The 26,459-nt window shown below is 34.9% G+C and overlaps 2 protein-coding genes across 3 annotated transcripts in view; one reads left to right on the top strand and one right to left on the bottom strand.

The window, feature by feature from the left end:
* Window positions 1-19,119, top strand: part of Jv (javelin) — a 114,816-nt gene extending 95,697 nt beyond the window's left edge. Inside the window, exons 2-3 of the mRNA XM_049846807.2 lie at window positions 13,160-13,936; window positions 14,196-19,119. Coding sequence (XP_049702764.2) covers window positions 13,160-13,936; window positions 14,196-18,870 — 5,452 coding nt within the window. The 3' untranslated portion in view covers window positions 18,871-19,119. The remainder of the gene's footprint in view (window positions 1-13,159; window positions 13,937-14,195) is intronic.
* The window catches only part of LOC110375028 (calcium uniporter protein, mitochondrial), a 159,375-nt gene extending 133,137 nt beyond the window's left edge, over window positions 1-26,238 (bottom strand). The window contains exons 1-2 of one of the 2 annotated variants that reach the window (XM_021332994.3): window positions 26,021-26,238; window positions 19,151-19,256 (exon numbers count right to left, since the gene is read on the bottom strand). In XM_021332994.3, the coding sequence (XP_021188669.2) occupies window positions 19,151-19,256; window positions 26,021-26,125 (211 nt within the window). In that variant the 5' untranslated portion in view covers window positions 26,126-26,238. The remainder of the gene's footprint in view (window positions 1-19,150; window positions 19,257-26,020) is intronic. The other variant, XM_021332995.3, reaches the window with a different exon arrangement.
* Window positions 26,239-26,459: the final 221 nt, after the last annotated feature.

Below are 26,459 nucleotides of genomic sequence, written 5' to 3'. Positions count from 1 at the left end.
AAACATATTCTTATACAATCAATCTAAACTCTTTTGCAAAAAAAGCGGGCACCTAAGCGAAATATTAGTTTGAAGGACTTTACGTGTATTTCAAAGGGTTTTTATGATTGTAGTATGTTTCTAGCGTCAAAAGGGTTAGCCAAGCATGCGTGAGAGTGTATTCTAAATTTGAATTTTATACAATTGCTAAGAAATTAGTTAAACCTTGTTTTGGACTAATTGCTAGCAGAAAGTTCGTCGGTGTTTTGAGAAGTTTTTGAAGTGATTTTCAGAAAAATGATAATGCAGTTTTAATTAATGATTAATGTACCTTTTTGTTAGATCAAAACATTTTTGAAAAACTATGCGTATTTGATAAAATGGCAGCAGGTGAACCTGCTCTAAATGGGCTATACTGATGATTGATGGCAATGTTAAGAGTTTCGGTATTTTAGTGTAAAGCGTTCTATTGTTTAGATATTGTACCCACGTGTTCTAAAATATCGTTTTTTCATAAATAAACACTATTTAGAGGAGTATCAGTCCTTTGGGCTGCGACAAAACCAATTTAAAGTAAGCAGTGCCGATCACAACTCGTCTCCTATCGGACTTGACATTTAAAACATACGAAATTTTGTGATAGATGTTAAAATTAACCACATGAAAAATGATGAGGAGGGTTAAAGCTATCTAGAAAGTCAAATTATTGCCGCGTTGAAGCTCTCGATAACTCCATAGGTATCGGGTTACTAAACGATGATTTAGCTGAAAGGGAGTCAAGAATTCAAAATTATTGGCCAAACGTATGTTTCTTAAGAAATGACCAGATACCCAATTATTGTTATGATTTAAGCAGGAAAGTGCTGTAGATGCCAGAAAATCTCGGTGTAGGCAAGTTTATTTAATAAAATGTCCGTGGGATAAAAACACGCTATTTGAACGCTCAGACTCATAGATCTTCAGGGGTCTAGGGAGTTTCCCAAGCGACGAGGTTGTTTAAAAATCAGTGATTACGAGACCTTAAGACCTCGTGCTCACAGTCTATGCGCTATTTTCTGTATTTTGTAGAATTTCAATACTTTTAATAATGTCAAAGTCCGATAGGAGACGAGTTGTGATCGGCACTGCTTACTTTAAATTGGTTTTGTCGCAGCCCAAAGTACTGATACTCCTCTCAATAGTGTTTATTTATGAAAAAGCGATATTTTAGAACACGTGAGTACGATATCTTAACAATAGAACGCTTTACACTAAAATATCGAAACTCTTAACATTGCCATCAATCATCAGTATAGCCCATTTAAAGCAGGTGAACATTTTATCAAATACGCATAGTTTTTCAAAAATGTTTTGATCTAACAAAAAGGTACATTAATCATTAATTAAAACTGCATTATCATTTTTCTGAAAATCACTTCAAAAACTTCTCAAAACACCGACGAACTTTCTGCTAGCAATTAGTCCAAAACAAGGTTTAACTAATTTCTTAGCAATTGTATAAAATTCAAATTTAGAATACACTCTCACGCATGCTTGGCTAACCCTTTTGACGCTAGGAACATACTACAATCATAAAAACCATTTGAAATACACGTAAAGTCCTTAAAACTAAGATTTCGCATAGGTGCCCGCTTTTTTTGCAAAAGAGTGTATTTGTTGTACATTTTACGGTCAGCGATTTCGTTTTGATAGATATTATCGCTAACGTCGCGACTGTTACGAATTAAATAATAGCTTGCATTGTCAGTTACATTTGTAAGTAATGACTTTGTGAGTTTTCAGTCGATTGATTTTGTCCTTCTAGTGTCACTCTATAGATGAAACCGTGACTGTTAAACGTCAGAGATCACAGTCCGAGAAACTCGACGGTTCTCGTTGTTTGCCGATTGCATAAATTAGAACTCGACTGAATATTGTTAAGCGCTGTTTTATGATCTATCATTAACTAAGCGCTTGTCCTTCAGTTAGTTGCAGTTAAAATATTACTATCAAATTAGAAACGCTACTCAAATGAATTATAGTAAGTATAAGTTAATTATACTATGTATTGTATGTATTAGTGAATATTATTGTCAGAGAATAATACATACAATACATAGGTACTTACTATAATTCATTTGAGTAGCGTTAGAGAATATTCTCTATTAACATCCACCACCAAACTCGCTTCTGTGGATACATACAGAGAATGTAAGAAGTTCATGAGCTCCTTAGGTACATTACTTTTGTTCTCGAAAGCTAAGTTTAAATACTCTGGTACAAAAACTTTCCACAATAGAGGTATCTTCTGCAATCTACATCCAGTGCAGCATTATTTGTTCTGCAAACCACGGAACGTGCCTTAACGTGCACACGGGGAATTAAAACCTAAGCTGGATCTAGGACTAAGCTCAGCTCTTAGAACAAATAGAACACTTGTAATCTAACCAGTACAAATACTAGCATAATCTCGCAAGGTGACTTAACAAAGAAAGGATGATATCGAAAAAGGGCAAGGTAAAAAAATTTTGTGTTGGAGGTGTAGTAATAAAAATAGAGCGCTTGTGAATTCAGCACCACATCTATTTTATAGGTGAATGGATACACAACGCGGTTCGTGACAGGAATAGGGGAACGGCAGGGAAAAAACTCATCATTTTTAATAACGCACTATTTGAAGAACAATATTCTTGAAGCACAAAGGTCATGAACTCATAACAGTTGACATTGAGTGTAGAAATTATGTCGATATCGTACGTATTGCCTCGTGGGAACTGTCATAAATGTTCCTCCTACACATAACATGATATAACGTAGACGTGATCAGTTCTCAAATTTTAATTAACCAGTAGAATCAGTACTAGCCATAGTATACCTATTTTATATTACTTAATATATTTTATATTTATATAAAAATATCTTGTGCAAAGTTAACGTCCGTCTTAAATTACGACTTCCTAGACACGAATGAATGATTTTTATAGTTATTCATCATCATTAATGTTCAAAATAAGGAAAGGTGTTTACGTAATAATAGAGTAAAAATAGTTATAAGGAAAAAATATTATGATACTGGCCAGACAAGGAAAACCAACAGTTTATGAGTGACATCACGATATCAGTTGCATCAGTTGCCGTGCAACTGAACTATCATTTATTAAGAAATAATAGAGGGAGCTATGGAGCTATCATAATCGAGTCGAAACTGATCAGCATCAATTGTCTGAATAACAAGTTAAGCGGTAAACTAGCAGGTACCTAGTTGACAAAATGGGGGCGAGCAACACATGAATTTATCCTGTTAGCTCTGCCAGTCCCCTTTAAAGCAATCACGTTTGTGTCACCGCGCATTCATAATGCATTCCTGACGAATAGCGCAGTCTAGAATCATAGGGGATCGAATTAAAACCATTTTCGCAAACGATATTTGATTCTATTCTCGCCGCAATCAGAACCAAATTAATTCACACTGCAATTTAGAGGCTTCATTTAGTTAATTAAAGTCGCAAATACTGGCATTTGCTCTTATAGGTACTGGATATCTTACGAAGTAATATTTAAAATAGGACCTTATTAGGCCAGCTGGTATAAAATTTACATTTAATAACTGAACGAATGAAGTCGAAAGTCTTTAAATCAGTGCGCTGCAAATTATGCAGATTTTAATCTCGATGTAAAGAAAGCCGCTGCATGCATTGGGCAATGTTTAACGAGATTAAGAGCACCGGTTAGTGGTGTACCTTGGTACATTGTCGGTCAATGAGAAAATTTAATTGGTTGCAAAATAAACCTGTGCTTACTATGTAAATAACTGCAATCCAAATGATTTGCACACATGTTGTAATTTTAATTAGGCTATTGGTGATTGTCCAATTTTGAATATTCTAGGAATGAAAGCTATCACGGTCATTGGGTTGTTTTACCACATTACATACCGGTTATGCATTAATCGTTCTGCTGTTTTAAATGTAATTTCAATTTTACATATTATATGTGACATGTGATTTATGTCTAAACATTTTATCGAAGAATATTTCGATCATAAAGTAGGACCCAATAAATATTACTTACCTAACTTTAACATTAATTTGATAGCCTCACAGCTATTGCATATTACAAAACTCTAACAAGTCGATTTATGACACAAATCTAGCATATACTAGTCTCTTTATTTCGCAAGTTGTTAATCGCATCTTATTCGTGTAACATGCAACTAAAATGATACAGATATCATACTCAGCCACCAGATTAAGAGCCACATCGCCGCAGACGCTTATTACGGTGAAATTGCTTGTAGTTAACGTTGAGACACATCGGTTATGTTCTAAGATATTACTTAAGCCGTTTAACGCTATGTAATAAGTGAATAAGCTGTGCTAAGCGACGTTATTATCAACTCATGAAAGTGCTAGTGGAAGTAACGGAATAGACATGTTTCTCTCAAAGTCATTAGTTACATCCTTTTGAAATTGAATCTTAATGATTTCTTTCTGGAAATACACTACACAATAAAGCATGTTATTAGACGAGAAGTAATCAACATAAACCAAACATTTGGCAAAGAAACCATTCCCCAAAGTGTTGAATACCGAAACTTTCCGTTTCAATCTTGAGATAAAAACCTAAACTTTAGACGCGGCATCATACTAAAGTCTTAACATACCCTTAGTATTAGATGCCGAAACTCTTTCGGCAGGGAATTACAGAATGCTGAGTTTCCAGGCAAACTGCAAATAGTCTCCTACGAATGTTCGTGACAGATTTTACGGTGGAAAATTTTGCATGAAAATTCTTCGGCCATTTTAACCGAGGTAAGCTCTTAACCGCGGCCACCTGGACCAATTCGCCGGCAAATATCTTTTCACACACGGCTGGGTATAAATTCGATGGTAGAATCGCTTTACACTTGAAAAAAAAACGTACATCCAAGTATTTTATGTTTTTAGTATATCTACTTATGTTACAGTAAACGCATTGCGAGATTTCTCAGAATTCGGAAAGGTCCAAGTTGAATTAAGCTATCAGCTGCGGATGTATCAATTCAATAGGCGTTGTCGTTTAGAAACTTGCATTTGTAACCGATAAAATGAAAAAAAAAAAAACTTCTTATCTGTTTTACAATGCTTCTGAGCAATGTCTAACAGGGTTGTCACACGATTGCTTACAGTTAAACTTGTATTATGAGATCGCTAAGAATGAAATCACAACTTTTTACCTTATTTCCCGCATATAAATAGTTTTCAACGGTAACAATACATTACTATCACTCGTTGCGTACCGTAGCTAACGGACCATATTATAGCAACAGAGTAAATCAATTTGTGGTCTTGCCTTTACTATAAACTTTTCAAAAAGTACAGACAATTAATCATTCAGTCACAGGTGGTCTGAGCATGACGTTAGTTTATTTTGAAACGAATGTTTGGTTTCTGATCATTAAAATGCCAGCCAAGTAGCATGCGGACGGGTAGCAATTACTCATTGAAACAACTATTCGTTGACACGTGAGCAGTTTTTGCATTCGTGTGAAACAAGTAAAAATAAATTTTAGTAAACATAAACAATTTTATTAGAAACGGAAATACAAAATTAGATTTCCTTTTAATGTATTTCAGCTATAAAAACCTGATTAAAACCTATTAGACCATTCTCATAAATAATGAAACTAATCCAACAAACTTGGCTAAGCCAAGGGCAAAGGTCAGTGACACAAATAAACTATTTCTTAGGCGCGCCGTTTTCTCTTCAAGATAAAAACAATTTTCCCGTTTTCCTAGCTTCTTTGTGAGCGCTTAGGTCATATATTATTCTAACGGTCAGAATTACTCTCTTTTACTAAAACAACAACGTGAAAATGAGATCAAACGCTGGATTGACGAAGATCAAGGTCTTGAGAAAAACACTGTTTTTGGAGACACATTTGTTCCATGGTTACTAACATACATACGAAGTTATAGGGCGGTAAATTAAAAATAAATTCCGCGATATTGTGCAGTAAAATAAGCATGTTCGATGAAGGAAGTCAAAGTTAATTCAACAATGTGCCGTATCTTGATAAATCCGACGCTTCTGGTTCATGATTATCTCGTTTAACTTGAGCAAACTAATCCGCACAGAAGTTTGTTTTAATGACAATCGGCTGACAGGTCCGACAGCCAGTTTCACAACTATCGCGCTAAACTATGTATATCACAGCAAACTGAAATAGATTGCTTTCTATTTCAGTGGTTATCGCTTGGATATGGCGTTTGCCGCTTTTGATAAATGAAAGACGAAAATACTCGTTACTTGTATTCATATAAAAGTTCAAAAATGCAAAAAGGATTTGGGTCGTTGCAGTCTGCGTATGAAGTCTGAATTAATCAGCTGGTTAGACTGCGGTTGTACTTAGTTCGATACTCAAACACATAATTTGCAGTATCAACATCAAACAACCTCACATCTCATCGATACCCTATATTTACCGGTAGTTAGTTAATTGAATAATTATGTGGTGGGCATAGATCGCAACTGGGGTGTCACGGCCGGAAGAAAGCAGACATTACGGATGTGGGCAAAAAGTTATTGCATTATGGCCGACAACGTAGATAGGGTTGCCATGTTTATTTCATACGGTCATTAATAACTGTGATATATTCTTGTGTTGGCGGCAGGATAATCGTCTTTATTCGCAGCCACAAATACAATATTTCCTCGACGTAGATAGCGAAAATATGTTGGGTAACATTAAAGGTTGGTAAGGTCACATTACAAAAAATACACACTCAATTTATTAAGTAGTATTTATTCAGTTCAACGATATGCTGTAGTATAAATTATGTGTAATAATTATTCATGCATAGCAACCCTAATTGCGATAAACAGATGGAAACACGCGTGACTGACAGGTAAGTATGACAACGTTTTACATATGAATTAGGTTAATTAATTCGTTAACTCGCCGTGTGACAACACATCGTAAAGCCTCGGACACACGGTGCCAATATTAACTGCGCGAATTGAGTATTAAAATGCTGAACTCGGCACAACGGAGTTTAAACACATTGTTTGCAATTGCAATCGAGGTTATGAAAATGCTCGTACAATAACAAGTGCTTGTGCTATCTATATAAGATTTAGTTAAATATTGGAAAATAGTTTCTGGATTAGGTATCTAACAGTTTAAACAATACAGGCTCGGTCTGAAATGTTTTTGCAACAATTTAGTTTTTAGTATAGTTATTAAAGCAGTAGGTATATTTCAGCAATACATAAATAACATAAGAAATTAATTTAAAACTTTGAAAACATTCAGTGAAACAAAATTATCAACATTTATTTTATGTCTGAAGGTAAAGTTCCAGTTCAATTTAATGATAATGAAAAGAACTTTGATTAAATTTCTAAAACAGCTGTGATGATTTGGAAAATAGGGCCGTAAAAGTAAAATTTTATTTGAAAAGTAAATCGTACCTACTTTATCTCCTACCAAAAATATTTTGAGATTTTATTTTTCGGCAATTCATCAACGGACCTTTTATCCTCGTTAACCTTTCAACAAAATAGAGAAATAATACAAATCTCTGATAGTTGCTGAAATGTTTACATTTGAAATACTATACAGAACTCGCCAACCCATTAATATGACAATTTGTTTATGTATTTAAATCAATCGATAGAGCGATATTTTAACAACTCTATTAACTCGCAAACATCAGTGGTTCCGATAAAAAACATGCGTACCTATTTATTTGTTAAAGGCTTGACGGACATAAAACTTTTTTCAGCGAGTGCTAACTCTAGAAACTGTTTAGTTTCTCGAAATAAGCTCTGACATTGAATCACGAACTTCTATCTTAAAGATTTTCTAAAAATATAAGATTGGCGGCACCGTGACGATTGCTATGAGAAAAATATATTTTCGGCCCTATGTACTTACGTCATTCGTTTTCTTTCAACAGGAAGGTATAACTACGGTAAATTGAGTTTGAATAGGCTAAACGATCTAATCTAAGATCAACATAAATATTATTTTTTAAAATACGTTTGTTTGTTATATCGGCGAAGACGCCAAATATCTAAATCCTAAATGAATCTAACCTCATTATTTCGCTCGTATAGACAAAACATATAAATATATATATAAACTTATGTCATGCACCTAGAAAATGATTTCATCTCCCGAGCCTTCTTCCCAACTTTGTTGGGTTCGGCTTCCAGTCTAACCGGATGCAGCTGAGTACAGTAGGACAGAAAATGATTGTAAACATATAAAATTACTAGTTCCGTAATACGGTATTTCAAAGAGAAAATCGTGTTTAAAAATTTAATACGAGTATCAAACAATTATATACAGTTAACTCTGACATCACATCCTTGAAAGCGGATTGAAGATGACTCGCGAAACTTGCATAAGAGCGCTGCTCAATAATTACTCCATTCAAGTTTACTGTCGAATGATAACGACAAGTCTACTGACTACATTGTATGTATAAGTTGTCAGTATACTTCGTACATCTTGTGTTTGGCAACCATGCCAACTGAAGTCTTTTTGTTGGAGCACCTGTTACTGTGTTACATTTGTCTCATCATGAGCCATTGGTTAAGATCCTAATAAACATTTAGATTGAAGGCATGATTTATATTTCTACCTACAATGTTTCGAATCACAATAAGGCTAGAAGGCTACTTTCTTAGAATATTTGCAATCTTAACCAAAAAGTTCACTTAATAAATAGAAAATGTTTTATCATCAATGCCACAACGCCTTTTCATTGTGCTATCAATTAATCAACGGTCCAAGTATATTGGATAAATTATTAAACAGTAAGGCCCAAGACAGTCGAGTAACAATACGACCCGAGATAAAGTTTTCGAAATTAAGTTAAGACGCCTAATGCGGAGGTGCGAGCAATAAGTTACGGCAAGCACACTTGTTATGTGAATGGAATATGAATCAGGAAACAGCCGTATTTCTCTGCAATCGCCTATAACTCATATAGTCAACGATCCTTTAGTTATTCAAAAGATCCTATTTCTCTGTTTTGTAAAGACCCGAAATAATCTGAAGTGCAGCCTTTTAAAGGTCAGGTCACGTTTACCATTTCAAGCGTACACTTCACAAAGAAAAGTTTTTTGAAAGCCCTTGAAGGACTCTTTTTCGGAAATCGAAGGATCCATTAGGGAACGTCTTCTAATTTCCTATAGCTGAAGATTTATTTTCATCCACCCGTAGGGATTCAACCTGTCACATAGATGCAGTTTTGTTTTCTGAGTAACTTCCTTATAGATTAGATAAATGCGATTATGCCGATCCCTTCTTTGAGAGAATATCTCAATACCGCTCGTCTTTACTCGATAATCGGTAGACACTTAACTGAGAAGACAAACTAATCTTTGTTCTTGATCGGAACTAATCTCGAGAGATTCCCCTGTTGTGTTACCGAGAGATTTACGTCTTAGTTAATAGGAAAATCTTCGAAGCCTTTCAGTTTGTGTAGAGACTGTTTCCAAAACTATATTAACGACGGACTTTCAGATTTCAGTCAACCCAAACATGGTAAACCTATCAATTGTACATGTTAATTTGTGCCTTACAATACGACCGTTTCCAATTCAACCGTAGATTTTCATTGAAAGACTAGAAATTGTTTTATTTACTTCGAAGCCACGTACCCTATAATTTTCCTACTAAGGGTGAACATATTATACTCATACAAACTCGAACAAGTAAACTTTAATAACGTGAGGGATTATCTTCCGAAAGTATATAATAAACTTTGATTATTGGGTAAACCAAGATACTTTTTACCACCAACCAAAACTATGTAAAAGGGATAGAGTTTTTGGTCCCTTTCATCATTCCAAAGCTTATTATATCTCAGAACGTTCCATTTAGCAAATATTATTTACACGAATAAGAAACACTTTTGAACTGTTCCTCTGTATTTTTCAGTGAGTGCATTAGCACAGGCCTGTAAAACGTGCCAAGAATAAATGAAAATTCTTTACTTGAGCATAAAGACGAAAGTAAAAAGTGAGTGTTCGAGTGTTACACATCAGAAACAGAAAAAAGAAAAACAAACTTTGACAGGAACACTTTAATTCAAGATGAGCTCACTGAACTTGTTTGCCGCGGAATTTGCAGTAGATATTACCAAAAATCTTACAGGCCATAGTTTAATTTTGCCTTCATATGTAATTACAAAACTGAACGTACAGATGCAATATAAATCTTCACTTCCTCCGCATAATAGACTATTGTTCGTCTCCACACGAAACACTGCAAAATTGAGCTCGTCCTGCATGTAGTGGCCGAAAACGTCATTTACATCCTAGATGCGATCTTTTGTCTGGTAAAATTATCATCGCTTAGTATCTAGAAATATTGGTAGATTCGCATTAACTTCCTGCTTATTTATTACACTTACTAACTAAAAAATATGTTTTCACATAATTTGGTTCAATATCTAAAATGTCGCAATCCGTCAGCTTACTAGAAATGAAATGTTTATAGCGCTGGCTTTCATCTTAAACATAATTTTATTATCATTCATAATCAGACAAGCGTTTGCGCTGATCTTAGTATAATCCGAAACCAGAATTTCTTCTACTGGCCTAACACTTAGTATTCTTCTCAACAAATCTAGAACTATCATAAATAATTGCTGCCACCCGTCGTCATTCATAGAGATATGCAATCCAAGAGAATTTAATCCGGAATACAAACATCAAAATTATCTTGTATTGTATGACAACAACGTGACCAACAAACGTAATGCATGAATATAAAGAATTAAAGACACACAACTCACTATTGTTTAATCTTCAGGGAACAGATAATAAACAATCATTTCTGGAATCAAATCTATGGTAATGCGAGAAGCTTCAAGTTTGGAAAGGTTGTAAATAAATCGGATTTGGTTCTCGAACTTATCGATATTAGGATTAGTTGCTTCCTCGCAAGAGATAAACAGAGATTAGATAGATATTTGAATGTAGTAAGACTATGAACAACATTATTTTATGTTTAGAAGCAAATGCATTTAACGAAAATAGATGCATTCATGTGAAACGAAAAATAGCAACGCATTCGAAGCATTCGTGACGTAGGCTCGTATATTTTGATGTAAAGTTCAAAAGCCAGTGAAACAGATGTTTTCATACAAATATGTTTAAATAACTAAATAACTAGACAGTGTATAGTTCAGTTTACCTATCTAAACGATCCGTGACAGTTGCGAAACAAGTTCGCTTTTCAAAGCGGCTCGGAAGCTTCAGTAGCTCAGAAAGTCTCGAGTGACCTGTCAAAAGATAGGACAGAGTCGCGGGTGTCGAGACTATGAATATTTATAGACAGAAGGCGTCGGAAACTAGGCATCCCGCAGAGCAAAGTCACCGCCGGCAGTTTCGCGGGATATGCTTTCATTATTGTTTTTAGTGACGTAACTTAGCGTTTTTATCGTAAAGAATCGCTGTTTATCGCTTTAGTGAACAGCTTTTGATGGTTCCACGTGGAAGTTCGATGCATGTCATATTATTGCGTAGAATTAAATAACCAATTACGTTAAAAAGATGGTAAATAACCGATTACTAGTTGTTCAAGTTCTAATACTCTGTAAGAACAATACTAAAGACAGAATCCGGAACGCTTACCTAGTATCCGATGTTACCTACGCGTAATTCTGGAGATGTTACATCGTATGTATGTATGTGTGCGAAATACTCATTACACAGTCATCACACGAATCTATGAGCCAATTACGGGAGGCTCGACGCTGTCGGAACTTGGCTAATCTGATCTCGATATGTCCACGTAAATTATGCCGTATAATCCTGTTTAACACTAAAACAATATATTATTAGAAGCTTGTGGGCTGTAAGCTCAGTCTTATGATGTATCTTGCGTATTATGTACCTTATGATAAACCTTAACAAATTAATAAAAGCATTAAATTCGATTTTGATATTTCCATAATGTAAAGAAATAACAAAAAATATATTTTTAAAGAACGTCATGTCATTAAATAGTCGGTATTTTACAGAGTATTTAAAGCTCAAAATATGGCGGAAATAAAATGCCTCCATCACTGAAGGCGGTACCTGAAGCTGTAAACCAGCTCATTACTATTACATGATTGCCGTAGTTTACGACCTTACAGTTCGGCAGTGCCTACCCTCGAACGCAGAATATATGGGGCATGGGGGCATGGCCGACAACCCGAGCCTTTGAAATTTTAAAATCCTTAAATGTACTCCCATAACCATTCCTTGTAGTAAATACATAAGACGCCGGTTCTTTATTACCTTCAGGCCCATTCTGGCATGGTTTCAAATGCTCACTGCAGATGTCATGTGCTTTAAGACTCGTTAAAATATTCTCATAGAATTTTGCGGCACTAAACGCATTTGTTGTGAGGAGAAAATAGATTATTATATGCATTCTACACTTCTGTTGCACAATAGTTTGGCTTAAATTAATACAACCACTGCACACGAGCATCTTGTCCTTTAACCTAATTTTTGTGTCCCTAATACACAATTTATTTTCTGAAACATTTTGAGCAGCGCAAAAATACTTTTCAGACCTTTTAATCAAAATGGGATACTTAATTTACGTAATTTAATACTGAAGCGACGACCACTGGCGAAACTCTCTCGCGGTGATAACTTTTTATTGTTTGCTTCCCAAGATATTCATTTCACTTTTGGTAATATAAAGAAAACATGATAAATGGTTTGAAGAAGCCGTGTTTTGGGAAAGAAATATATTTTTCGTTAGTAGGAGTACGTAATACCATTTCTTTTTCAAAATACGTCATAACTGTTTGTATGTACTACACTTAATTTAATCGTTTACAAAACTTATAGGAAATCGTACACAACGACAATTAAAGAGAAGTACTTCATAGATACATATATTTCTGTTGTCAACGGAATAGTTCTCGTCTTTGGCAGCGTGCCAGAATCGTAGACACCACATATCGTCCAGCTCACAGGGAACCTATATCAAAACCGGGATACCCACAAACAACGCCAGTACTAAAGCCAACACCTTATTATGTACGATGTCATCCTATATCAATATTTGACCTACTTGACGTCATAAAAAAACTATGACTCAACTCAGCCACTCCGAAAGCTACATATATCTTGTGCAAACAATATTATCTAGCTCGTAGGAAATACATCTTAATCTAATCTATGATGTTTTGTGTTTCAGACACTCGGTGGACTCGGTCGCGTCGTATTCTAGCCAGAATCACGTTGACCGTATAAGGGCACAGAATTTCTCAGCGGCTTCTTGTCAAGACGAAGGCGACTTCGGGTCGATCAAGACAAGCCTCTTCAGACGGTCGTCATCCAATTTAGAATATCCAAACAAACGACCAGAGAGCGTCACGTCCAACACCAGCTCAACAAGAAGCCGCCTCCGAGAACTTGTCGAAAGGAAATCGAGTCAGGACGATCACAAGTCTGCGGCAGACACCGTCGGTGACATACAGTATTTTGAAAACCCTACAGAAACATTGGAGTTTGACAAACCGCGGAATTCTCTGGAATCTAAAAAAAGTCAAGAAGAGCGTCCCAAAAAGAGGAAACTATCAAAGGGCAAAGACAAAGAAAAAGATAAGGATAAAGACCTTTGTGAGGTAAAGAATAAAAAACACGAAAAATACCAAAGTAAGTTAGCTGAATACTACAAATTACCCGTACAACTGCCACAGGACGAATTTTATCAACATTTGACGAGGTCTAAAGCTGCCGAGGAACTTATACAGAAACGTTTTGCAAATTCTGATACCGAATTCAGCGGCAGCTACGGAAGACTGTGCAAACACAAAGAGCCGGAAGGTGCTAATTTACGTCGCAGTCGAAGTTTAGCAGTGATAAGAGAGGAAACCTTCACCGATTTGCAGATACAAAACCACGCTAAAAGCAAGAGATCCCAGTTGATACCCCGCGCTCGCTTATTCGATAAGCCTTGCTTTAAAGACAGGTAATTTTATATTTATTTTTATTTATTCTTAGTGTAATATATAAAGTTATTATCTACACTTTTGAAAAACTGTAGTTTGTTATACTCTATTATCAAAACGTTTTGTTGTGATATAAAAGATTCACTGGGTAATTTTTTGAAGTTAAGGTAGATTTTCAGTGTGAATTGTTTGATTGTTCTCCGACTGACTCTGAATTTTACAAATATTAGTAATGTTAATGTAAAAGCATATTTAAAACCTAAAACTTTATAATTTCAGGTTGCCAGGACGTGCAAAATACCAAACCAAAGAGGAAGTTCTGGAAAGTATTTACATTGATAGCACCGCATCCTGTTTTGGTGACATAAACGCACAAAAGGAAAACGAAAAAACAGATAACACTGATAACAGATCAGAAAAAGAAGAAGTCCTATCGCGAAACGACAGCCATCATTCAAGATCCGTAAGTGGAAGTTGGCCGAACTTGAATGAAGAAATAAAACCAACAAACTTGTCCGAGGATAGCATTGGACATTCGCGTAATCCAAGTGAAATCGATAGTTTAGACTCTAACTACGTAAGAAAACATTACAATTTTGAAGCTCACAGAAAAAATTACAAAGATAGTTCCCCAGAATCAGACCGATCTATTACCTCGCCTAATCCCAGCAAAGAACTATATGTAACAACAGACGAACACGGAACTGATAACGAAGATAAAGAAAGATCGAAAAACAACACACCAAAATCTTTTACTAACGACAGTCTCACGAGGAGTGACAAGGATAAGCCCGTCGAACTTGAACCAGTAAGTTACACAGAAACCTATGACAAAATTTCTGTAAGAAGTAAAAAAAGTGAAGAAAATACAAGTCCAACACCAGAAGAACAACCAAATATAGATGAATCGAAAAACGATAATGACATACAATCTATAGCCTCTGAAAACGACGAAATCGTGTCCAGCCCCCCAGATAGCATAACTTCTTATATTTCAATTTCAATAGCTTCATCAGACAAGTCGCACAAATTGGAATACTTAGCTAATTCTCTAGCTGAAAAAATTGATGAGTATTGTGATTCACAATTCAAAGAAAATACATCCATCGCATCGCACACCATAAACTCTGAAAATAATAATCAAGACAACGACCCTATTTACACTCAAGTCAACAAGAAAAAGACGTTTGCTGATATTCGTAGAGATTCATTTTTAAAAAAGAACGGTAACCTTTTCAACGAAATTTTGCAAAAACAGAACAACGAAGTGTATGTCAGCAACACATACATTGAAAGCGACACTTATTCTACAAAGAGTCACTGCACTTCTAAAAATATAACAACTGAACCTTTTGTTACCACCCTTATCGAAAATCAATATTATTCGCTCCCCGATATTAATATTAGTAAGTGCTTAAGAAAATCAGAACGAATTGATGCCCAATTAAGGGAGGAAGATCCAGAAGACATACCTTGTGAAAATACTTATGAAATAGCGCAAACTCATTTTCGAGAAATATTATCTTCAAAAGGCACTGAAAATTACGGTCAATTAAATAAAACTTTCACAAAACCAACACATAACTTAAAAATACAAACAAATAATTGCATTTACCTTCCAGAATATACAGAACCACAACTAATACAAAACTTTAATAAGCTCGACGACGACTTAAAATCTATTATAACTATCGATAGCTCAAACGCTGACGATAAAGAACCAAACTATTTTCGCTCAGATAATCATCAAAACGAAAGGGAAATAAACGAAATAGAAGGAACTATCAGAAACAATAAAATAATTACAAAATCTGAAAGCTTAAAAATCTCAAATTCCGATTATAGGCCAGAGATTAATATCATAAAGTCGTTATCTAACGATAACATAAAAAAATCACTACAAGATAAGAAACCAAGGCTAGGAATAATTAAGAAACATTATTCTCTTCGGCAAAGAGATCCAACTGAAGACGATATTATTCGTATCCCCAGCCCAGATTCTGTTGAAAAAAGTGTAAACAAAATAAGTGATTTTACAACAACGAAATCTCCGCCAGTCGAAGAAGAAAAATCTCATTCACTATTATCAAGAGTTCAATCATTCAAGACATCGGCGGAATCTAATATTGCAATCGTACCACTTAGCGGGCACCAAACAATTGTTATAGATCCACCACTAACACAGACACCGAGTGAAACGAATACCCGCGCGGAAGTTAATCCTCCAAAAGAATTGGAAACAAAAACAACTTTACCACAAGCAACCAACTGTGCTGATATACAACCTACATTGGAACCTAAACCAGTCCCAAAGCCTGTTACCGACACAATTAAAGAAGTCAGAAAAGTTACAACCGAAAATTGTATCGATACATCGAGTTACTATACACCAAAAGATCCTTTCATAACTATAAAATTAAATAAAGTTGTAAAAACTACTATACCAAAACTCAGAAAAGAAACAAGTGATAAAATAGCATTTGTACAGCACAAGTTTGAGAAACCTCCTCCAAAGCTAATTATAAAAGACAACAAAAATTGTTCGGAACAGCCACTTTTCACATTCAAAAAATTAAACACAAACATGACTAGACCACAGGTGTTACAGGTAATCGATTCGAAAAGTAAAAAGCAGAACATAACAACAAAAATGGAAAATAACAAGGAGACAAATGTTGTAACAAATAACAAGCCAGATACTCTGGTAGAAGTAAAAGAAGAAAATAAAGACACTAAAAATGACAGTACGGTTAAAGAAAAACTGAATAACGCAATCAAAACCGACATTGAATATCAAGAAAAACTTAATTCAGTCAAAAACTACTGGTCAAAGCTTATAGACAATGGCCCTGAGGGTAATGAGGCTACTGTTAAACAAGAATTGAAAGTGCATCAAGAAGATTTCAATAACAATAATGGAAATAACTTTGAAGAAAAAAGGGAAGATAAAAATTTGCCTAACAACGATGATACTAAATGTTTGTCAGAAATATCAGTGGGAAATATAATAAAATCATTAGAAAGTGTAAAAATTGTAGACAGCATACGTAAAATCAGTCAGGCAAAATTACAACTATGGAAAGATGAAACTGAAAAAGTCAAAAGCGACTCAGAAATTGAAGAATCTACATTGGATAAAATTGTTAAAGATTCTGACCCTAATTATTACGATAAAAATGATGTTAAGTCCCCTGAAATAGATTTAAACAGGGATACTCCTGAAATTGAAATAGTTGAATTAAGCAGCGACGATAACCAAAACCAAAAAACTCAAGCCACTCTTATAAAAGCCAAAGGTTACGAAAAGGGATGTGATGATTTTGACCACGTGAGATACAAGGTGATGAAATCAGAGCTGTTCAAAAATAGCATGATAGCTAATTACCGCAAAGAAGCCCAGTTTGACGGGTTACTGCAGTACTTACAAGATTATAGCTTTCAGGAACTATTGGTGAACAACAACATCGTAATAATTGAACCAGTTCGTACTAAAGTCGAACCCGCTCCCAGAAAAAACACAGACACCTGCAAAATTCCACAAACTTTACTTAAGAAAAACGATAATAATGTAGGCCAAAATGATAAGCCTAAAAATGCAGTAAGACGACATTTCTTTTACCACCCCATAAGAGTAAATAAGGAAATTATTGAAGAAGAGCTTCCTAACCCAGATACAGTCAAGAAAGTAAGAAACTTGTTTGAAGATACATTGAAAATGAAGAGTCCTATGACCCACGATCCACCACTGGTAAATGAAAATATAGGCTTAACCAGAAGAGCTACGTCTTACCGGAATCTTAACGAGGAATCGAAAGGAAATAAAAATGGTGGCAGAAAGAAAGTCATACGTCAGTTAACTATTGATACAAACTTCGGTAACAAGAAGTGGGATAATGCTAGTCTTTCCAGTGGAGTTTCGAGCGGTGATCTCAGCTCAAACAACGAATATGAAACAGACGGCTTAAGTCCCTATTCACAGAAAAATTTAAAAGATAATGAATACAGTTCCAGTGAAGAATATCTTTGCGATTCTATGAACCAAGATTTCTGCTGTGAAAGTCAATACGTGAGTCCTGACATTTTGCGTAAGATAAGAGAGTGTGGTACTTCAATAACTTACTATGGAGGAAAAGTATTGACTTCTAAAACTGGTTCCACCGTGAGTCCTATGACAAAAGCCATTATGGAAGAAATAAAGAGTTTACAAAAAAACTGCAGCAGGGATTGTTATTCATGTCAAACCAAATGTCGAGGAGATAAGTGTTCATGTCTCATAGCAGACAAACATAAGCAAATGCTGTCGGAGAAACAAAATTCTAATACGAGCTTAGATGCTTCAAATCAAAACCAAGACAAAAACAAGCGAACAGAAGGATTTCCAGGTTTTAAATTTAAATTAGTTAAATCGAACAGTTGTAGCAGTCGCCTAGAGCTTACTGGAACCGACGATAGCAAAAACCCTAGGATAAAATTCAAGAAACAACTATCAAGAGAAGACCCTCCATTAGTACATGATGATGAGAATTCGGTAAAGAATAAAATTTGTAGACTAGAAAGTTACAGTAAGGGTATTGTTAAAACTCCTTTTGACAATAAAGACAGTGGAATTAAAAAGGACATAGTCAAATCAAAAATTGAGGCTATTAAACAAAACGATGCTAACATAAGAAAAAAAGAAGTTGCTCTACAACAGCCGGTTCCCGTTGTCGAAACAAAAAAAGAAGCAATAATCCTGGAACAACAAGATGAAAGTACAGATGACGCTAAGACTGCAGCGCAAACTGACAAACAAGCATCAAGTGCCCACACGTTTGAAAAGAAATTCTATTATGTAAACGATAACCTTGACCAAGGCAAAGTAACAACGGGAAAATTTGGAGAGATGGTGTTTGAAGAGTTTGAAGTTTTAGAGTCGTGCTACGATAGTTTAAATAGCAATAAGTCATTAAAATAAATGTCAAACGTCTACATTATTATCATAAGCTTTTGCTTACGTAAAATGTGATCTGTATTCAAATAACACTAATAAATTATTGCTAGTAAATGTAGTACCTATTAATATAAATATTTAGCGTATAATCATGTATCTAATTTAGTGTTTAAGTGTATTCTTTTAACATAGATAGCTGTTAACATTTGCGATCAAAGTGTACCGTATTATTGGTGATGGTCTCTTTTTCTGTAATAAATGTATTTTATGGATGCTGGTGATTTTTAGTTTCCTAGATCCTTACCATCAGATTTTTCGTGGTCGACTTTTGTTGGCGTTTTAGATCCATGTGTACATACACTTGTGAAGAAGGTCCGGCGCGCAGGCCGCCAACGACGACACCATGACTCCTGCCAACAACCAAATAACAGCTATAGTTACAATTGACACCGTTTTAAACAAGTACCTATTTCCTACAATAAAACTCAACAGTCCTTTAAATGGTCACTACGTTTTCCTTATGTAAGTATTACGAGTAAATAATATGATAAGAAAGCTAATTAAAAATGTTTTATTACTTTTTATACAGGGCAAATATGCGTTATTGTAATAATCATCTTTTGCATAACATGATCTTAAATACTCATGACAAGAATTGATATTAGTACGAAATCTATTTTATGGTCTATTACTGTCACTGGCTAGTTAATGTGAAAACGTTTAGAATACCAATTGGCAAACCAAAGAGATAGATTTTCGCATTAAAACAGTAACGTTTTGGTTATACAAAATTAGATTCACGTACTCCATCGCGTTTTAAAATTAAATTATGTAGATAAGCGACTTTGGGAGCATTCCCTCCATTAGTAAATTACTATTTCGTACATTACTAATTACTACAATGCTAATGAACGACATGAATTAGTGTTCGTGTGTCGAGTCCGAAAGCAAATAGCATTTAGAATTTTCGTGGCATGGACTGCACGTAATAATTTATCTCTGAAATAACAGTGAAGACAGACATAAGAGAGAACGGACACAAACGTGCTGTTGTTACTCATAGTCTGCGAATTAGGTAGTACGGTAGTACAGGTTAGCTATTAATCAGTACTTGTTATAAATACATAAGTATATTCTTTTTGAGAACTGTGCTGTAGAATCATATGTAGTGTAGTCCTAGACTGCACCTAAATATGGATATTATGACATGAGACTGTTTGCCCACTGGACCGTGATAACAGTGTTTTGTTTATGATTGAATAACTGACATGGGCAAATATTACGTTATTTAAGAACAAGAACGTGTAAGCCTCTTGGGTTAGTCACCGTGAGAAACACTCACGAAATATAGTTTTTTTGTCTTTTGTACAACAGGGCCAGGTTAGTAGTTCATCTTTCTCCGTATCAGATCATTGCCATCGGCATAAGAGCTGTCTTATCTTGCCGTGCACAGTCTGCCTCCCGCCTCCTTTATTTTATCGGGCACAGTTCCAAGATTTTTGTGACAAAAATACTAATACGTCTTTGACATGGGTCTATGGCAACTGCTTCAGGACTGTTTGGGTAAAAATAACAATTTCATCAGATAATTTTGGATCAAATATAAAGGCGATTAATTATATTTATGTTCAAAGTAATTTCTTCAAGAATTTCATTACTGTTGCCACGGATGCTGTGAATTTACAACTCGCCTCGAATCACGTTGGTTAGAAAATAAACATTTCGCCGAAGCATTAAACTAGCGAAATCACCATCAAGTTAGCACGTTACACGATTTAAATACTTTATTCTGGCACCAACGTTTCATATGTTTACATTAAACTCGGTTGATCATGTTTTCAAACAGTAAAGTTATAAATAAATTAATAGGAAACTAAATCTGATCACAAACTTCAGGAAAAAGTGGTCACCATATACCACTATGCCTTATCGGTTCTATTTTAATACGAGTATTTATAAATTCTGTTGCCTAATATTTATTTAAAAACCATCTGAAAAGATTTCCCGCGGTTGTAGTTCCATGTAGCTCATAGTAATCTGTTGATTGAATAATGATAGCCACTCATTGGCGTTCCTAGAAAAGATTTATCAATGAACCATGTGCCCTTCTTTATCAAGGTCTAAGTATTGGGATAATAAACCTATCATTAAACGTGACATTAAACATTATTGAGAAGCAATAAAGGTATGTCGCATGAAATCAAGTTCAAACTACCGAGTAACTGGTGAATCAAAAAGAGACAAAATATCTTCAATGGAATTGAAATATCACGATTAATTTGACGAGGTGCTTCGAATATTTTATTAGCAGACTAAAACCATAAAGTTGCCAATTCCAACTACCTACATTTCAGTACACAAACGTCTATGGTTTGTAGAGAAATGTGGGTCCATAGATAAGAGAGATAGATGTGCTGGCCTTTTTATCGAGTGTACACAAGCGACAGGTTTAAGGTCGACGACCCGTGAATTGATTGTAAGTACACAACCTTGGTGACATGCATTTGTATGAATCATGTTTTTAGTTCATCGTTATCGTTACTTTAAAACGTATTTGTTACTAGATAGTTTGCTTTCTAATAAAGATGTGGGTTTTAACAATATACTTGCACACACGTCATCTTTGAAGATGACTGTAGCAAAAACTACAATGGGACAATTTATTCAAAAATGGTGTTAATGGTGTTAAAATTATCCGTTACCTCACACCATAATCATCTTTGTGGACACAACCAACCTATGTTAACTCAAATAGTCTTTGTACATTCTTTATCAAGTCTACATTACAGGACAAAAGGAACGCCTCAATTGATATGCACTTGACAAAATGCCGAAACCAGCGCAGTCTTGTCATACATCAAATAATAAAGATCAAACGACAAATAAATTGTTTCATCAGGCTGTAATTAATCACGGCTATAAAATTAGTCGAATAATAATTTTCAAAATTGATTAAGTAGTTACTATTTTCACGAACCATAGCTTAACAAATCCTGCAGTAAACTGCTTTGAACAGCTATTAATGTTAATTGAATATTCAGGTTAACTATCGATAAATCAACATGGATTCAGCGAAGCCACTAGAAATTAGCATTAATTTTGTTTGTCAAAACTTGAACGCGATTGCTTTACAATTGGTGCTATTGAACGTTTTTGTCCAAGGGAGCAATCATGTAAAAGGCTTTTGGCAAATTGACTCCAATTGAGTGCATTTCATAACTCGAGCTGCAGTATTAATATCGAATGAAACCTGACTCCGTGTATTTCATTTGAAACAGAGTCTAAACATTCATTCACTAATACCAGGGATGCTGCACTATAAGGTTGGGAGAAGATATATTCTTGAACGTTATTGCAAGATATAACAAACACATATTATCTCGTTGCCTTTTTTAATCAAAATAATCAAGACATAATGACACGTTATCAGACGGATTAAGCTTGTATTATGGTACCATGGTTACATAACAGCATAGTCACTAGTCAGAGCTAAATGAATCGTAACATCAACAAATTCATCCTCAACAATGATTGAACACGGAAAATGACTCAGTGACTCGATTAATGATACATCAGTGTAAATAACCTAAGTTCAAACAACCGTATATTTTCAATACGCTTTAGATTAGATTTATTTATGGTAATTACTTATTGCAATTAAAGATTCTTTGTGCTTTCTGACTTTATACTGATAAAAGGTCAACCTCTCTCTGACGGATATTGTGATGAGTAACGCTTTGAATTAGGAGAATAATGAGTAAGGCAGGTATTTCTGTGACGAATGCGTATACGTCATGTCCGTGACATGGGTAGAATTAGAATACAATAGGCACACCGGTCTCAACGCATGTAGACTTGAGATATTTGAAGCTCCCAAAGGACTCGAAATGTGATGCGATGCACCCGACGTGATATTGCATCCTTTCCTTTAATAAAATTTCAAATTTATTCTTGTTCTCTTTAAATACAGCTATATACTTCTTCGGCCATTTCTTCAAAAAATTAAATATTCCTTCTTGCAATTTAGAAGAAAGTTCAAAGAATATCTATGACTATGAGGTCATAAGAAGCTGTGTGTCTTGCTCTATGGGTGCCAGATTTTTGTTTATAAATAGTTGAAAAGGCGCCGAAGAGTTTTCTTCGTGAATTCGTGACACTACAACTGTAATTCAGCAAAGTGGTATTACAATTTGGCAAGTGAGTCCGCGTCAGTAACCAGGCGGACGAACGGGTCGTTTACCTGCTAATCAAACCATTAACACGCGATGGTTCGTCACTACTATCAAAAGAAAATATTAAATTGAAGGCTGATCTTTCTACTTTACATATGTATCCACTCAGATCACTATCTAAGTAAAGCATCCATGATAAAATTAGGTGTCATACTACCAATAAACGAGTAGGCATGTATTGATTGTATAAACGGAGAAATGGTTCCCAAAAAGTTGGTGAGGAAGGCAAGAAGAAAAAAACCGGCCAAGTGCGAGTCGGACTCGTGCACGAAGGGTTCCGTAAATTACAGTTAAATCAACCTATCTCAAAAACTATAAGAGATACTTTGATCAAACCAAAAATCGTTGAAAGAGTTAATTAGCATGCATCACCTCTATTTTTTTTAGAATTTTATACCCCGTAGTTATAAAAATAGAGGGGGGGGGACATACTTTTTACGACTTTGAGAGCTGATATCTCAAAAACCGTTCACTTTAAGAAAAATGTTTTTTAGAAAACTTTATATCATTTTAAAAGACCTTTCCATTGATACCCCACACGGGTATGTACATCGAAAAAAAAAATTTCATCCCTCAGTTACATGTATGGGGGGCCCCACCCCCAATTCTTTTTTTTACTATTTAGTGTCATATTTTTGTAGCGGTTCATACAACACATATTCCCATCAAATTTCATCACTGTAGTACTTATAGTTTCCGAGTAAATCGGCTGTGACAGACGGACAGACGGACAGACGGACAGACGGACATGACGAAACTATAAGGGTTCCGTTTTTGCCATTTTGGCTACGGAACCCTAAAAAGTATGGCAAAGACATGTATTGCCAAGTATACACGATCTTTCTACTTCTCTGCTCTTCACGACTTTACTGTAACTGTTACTATAATGTTGAACTTTATGTAGGACGACGACGGGGAAGTAATTATTTACCAAACTTGAATAATACATTTGCGAGATCCTCATTGGTAAAGCCATGTAAATCAGCAGAGTATCTTGAGACCGTAACTTGGTTACACTAATAGATATTTATATGTATGGAATGTTCTAATGTTCAATTTCAAATGACATACCTTAAAAATTCTTTGCTGAGTAACTGAAAAGCGTAGTGTGTAAGCAATACAACTGTGTTGTATGTATGAAGTATAGTTTACTCTGTACAGTAACTATTCTGCAATATTTTCCTTGGCATGTTTTCGTTTCAGTCTGTATATTGACAAATTTAGAATTCTTCAGCACAGATGCAGCCGTAATATTCATATGATTTCCTGTGCCTGTCAAGTCCTGTGTGTATAAACTTAGCTGTGAAGTAATCGATAGCCTTTTAGCACTGATCTGACTGGATTCAACTAGTGCACATTTCTGGCTCACGTTAAATTACGAAGATGATAGGTAGTTTCAGTAATCGCAAGTTATCGCATGTAAGCTCTTATGGAAGCCGATAACATGGCATCATCGATCATGATATTAGTGCATTATGATAGCGAAATTTTCGAATCTATAAAATTTATTTCTTAGCTTTAAATAAGAAAATACAAAATAAATATCATAGGCAGCTTTCAAAGTGGAAACAAGGAAGTTAATTTACAATTATAGGTAGCAAGAACCTTGTTCTTAGTGGGAGATATCTCAAAACATGACATTATTTTAGGATACTTCTAAGAGAAAATTAATGTTTCCCAGCGTGATTCAGTCGTTTATCTACGCGACAGATAACGGAACTTTTATTATGAGAAGCTGAGGGCCCCATCCAATTAAAATGCAATTCATAAATCATAATTATAAGTTTGTTGGTTACTCGTTAATTCTTCTTTCTACGCGACGCGGTGCGATGTCGCAAATTGAAAAGGCGACAAAATAAATGGAACGTACTTAAAATAATAATGAATTCTTTTCTCAAATATTTCGGGATTATTTTTAGAAGTAACGCGTGGGACATTCCACTGTAAACACTCATAGGATTCTCGGTAAACACTCATTAGAAACTCATTTCTCGAGTTTGAGCACTTTAATCAGACCACAGTCGAGTGCAATTAATGACATCTCTAATGGTGCTTATCGTAGACCTAATTCAACATTGTTCGGGCGTTTTACAAGCGGTAAATGAGAAATGTTGTCTTATCTGCGAACACGAGTACACAAACATAAATAACAATGACGATGATATGCACAGGACCAGTTTAAAAGGACCAAAAATATGCCTACTTTACATATAAAACCTCAGGTTGTTAATACTGGTTTAATTCTTACAGAAAGACCTGACGAAAAAAAAATGTGCCATCTCAAAAACTGACAGTGTGTACCTTTAAGGAAAATTCGTATAAATAAAAAAAACTCATAAAAAATTTTACGCGATTTTTTGTTTTTGGCACGTTTATTTTTTCAATTTTCCTTAAACAAGACGTGTCAAACTTACAAATCTGTTTAACTATTTTGACAAAATGTATCTACCCACTAAATAGTCGTCAATCACCTAAATATTTATTAACATTTAGAAATATTCATAGTCACCTAGCCACATACTAGATATTCTTGACATTTATATCCAATTCTAGGTATTTTTTAAAACATATAATTTCGATTTAGATTCTAAAATTTTAATAAACATGCATAGCTAACAGGAAAAATACAACAAAACCGGGGTTTCTGATTATAATTTATTATCTGACAGAACAGGTAATTTTCATTTCAACAAACTCAAATTGGGTTCATTGTGAAACAAAGTCAATCAAAAGGTTTACCATTCCTACTGTTTGTAATCAATAAAAAATACTGATAACCACAAATTAAAAATAAAAACAATTATTTTGACGTTTGACAGCTGCTAGCTACATAACTATAGCGATATGCACGTGCATACGAATATTGGTCTCAAAAACGACAATCATATATGAAACACTGCATGTAAAACACGATAAACAAAAGAAAAACATTATACACTTACCCTGCTATTGGACAAATCCTTGAATATCGGTGATAAACACAAACCACGATTTATTTCTAATTTAGCTAACAGTCGGCATCTAGAAACACACACCGTCGACGCCATCTTTACACTACGTATGTACAATACTGTAGGTATGTATAATCTATACAACACCGGCCACCGGTCCGGTCACACTGGCGCCGCGAAGCGAGAAAGTAGCGAGACAAACCGAGCTGCTGTATTGTCAAACCAAAATACATCTATTTTATTATTATTACTCAGCTAAGAAATACAAAGCTAAATGGAACGTAAACATGTTTGTAGCAGCTTCTTCACACTTCAGCTTTTCGCCGAAAAATTACATAAAATTATACCTTGTTTGTAGATTACCACATCATATATTATTTCATATAAAAAGCTGACTGGCTATAAAGCTTTTTTCTTAATTTTGGCTATA

The sequence above is a fragment of the Helicoverpa armigera genome, chromosome 4 (genome assembly GCF_030705265.1).
Source record: "Helicoverpa armigera isolate CAAS_96S chromosome 4, ASM3070526v1, whole genome shotgun sequence".
NCBI classification, from domain to species: Eukaryota; Metazoa; Arthropoda; class Insecta; order Lepidoptera; family Noctuidae; genus Helicoverpa; species Helicoverpa armigera.
Note: the sequence above shows the minus strand (reverse complement) of the source record. Positions and strands in the feature narration are given on the sequence as shown.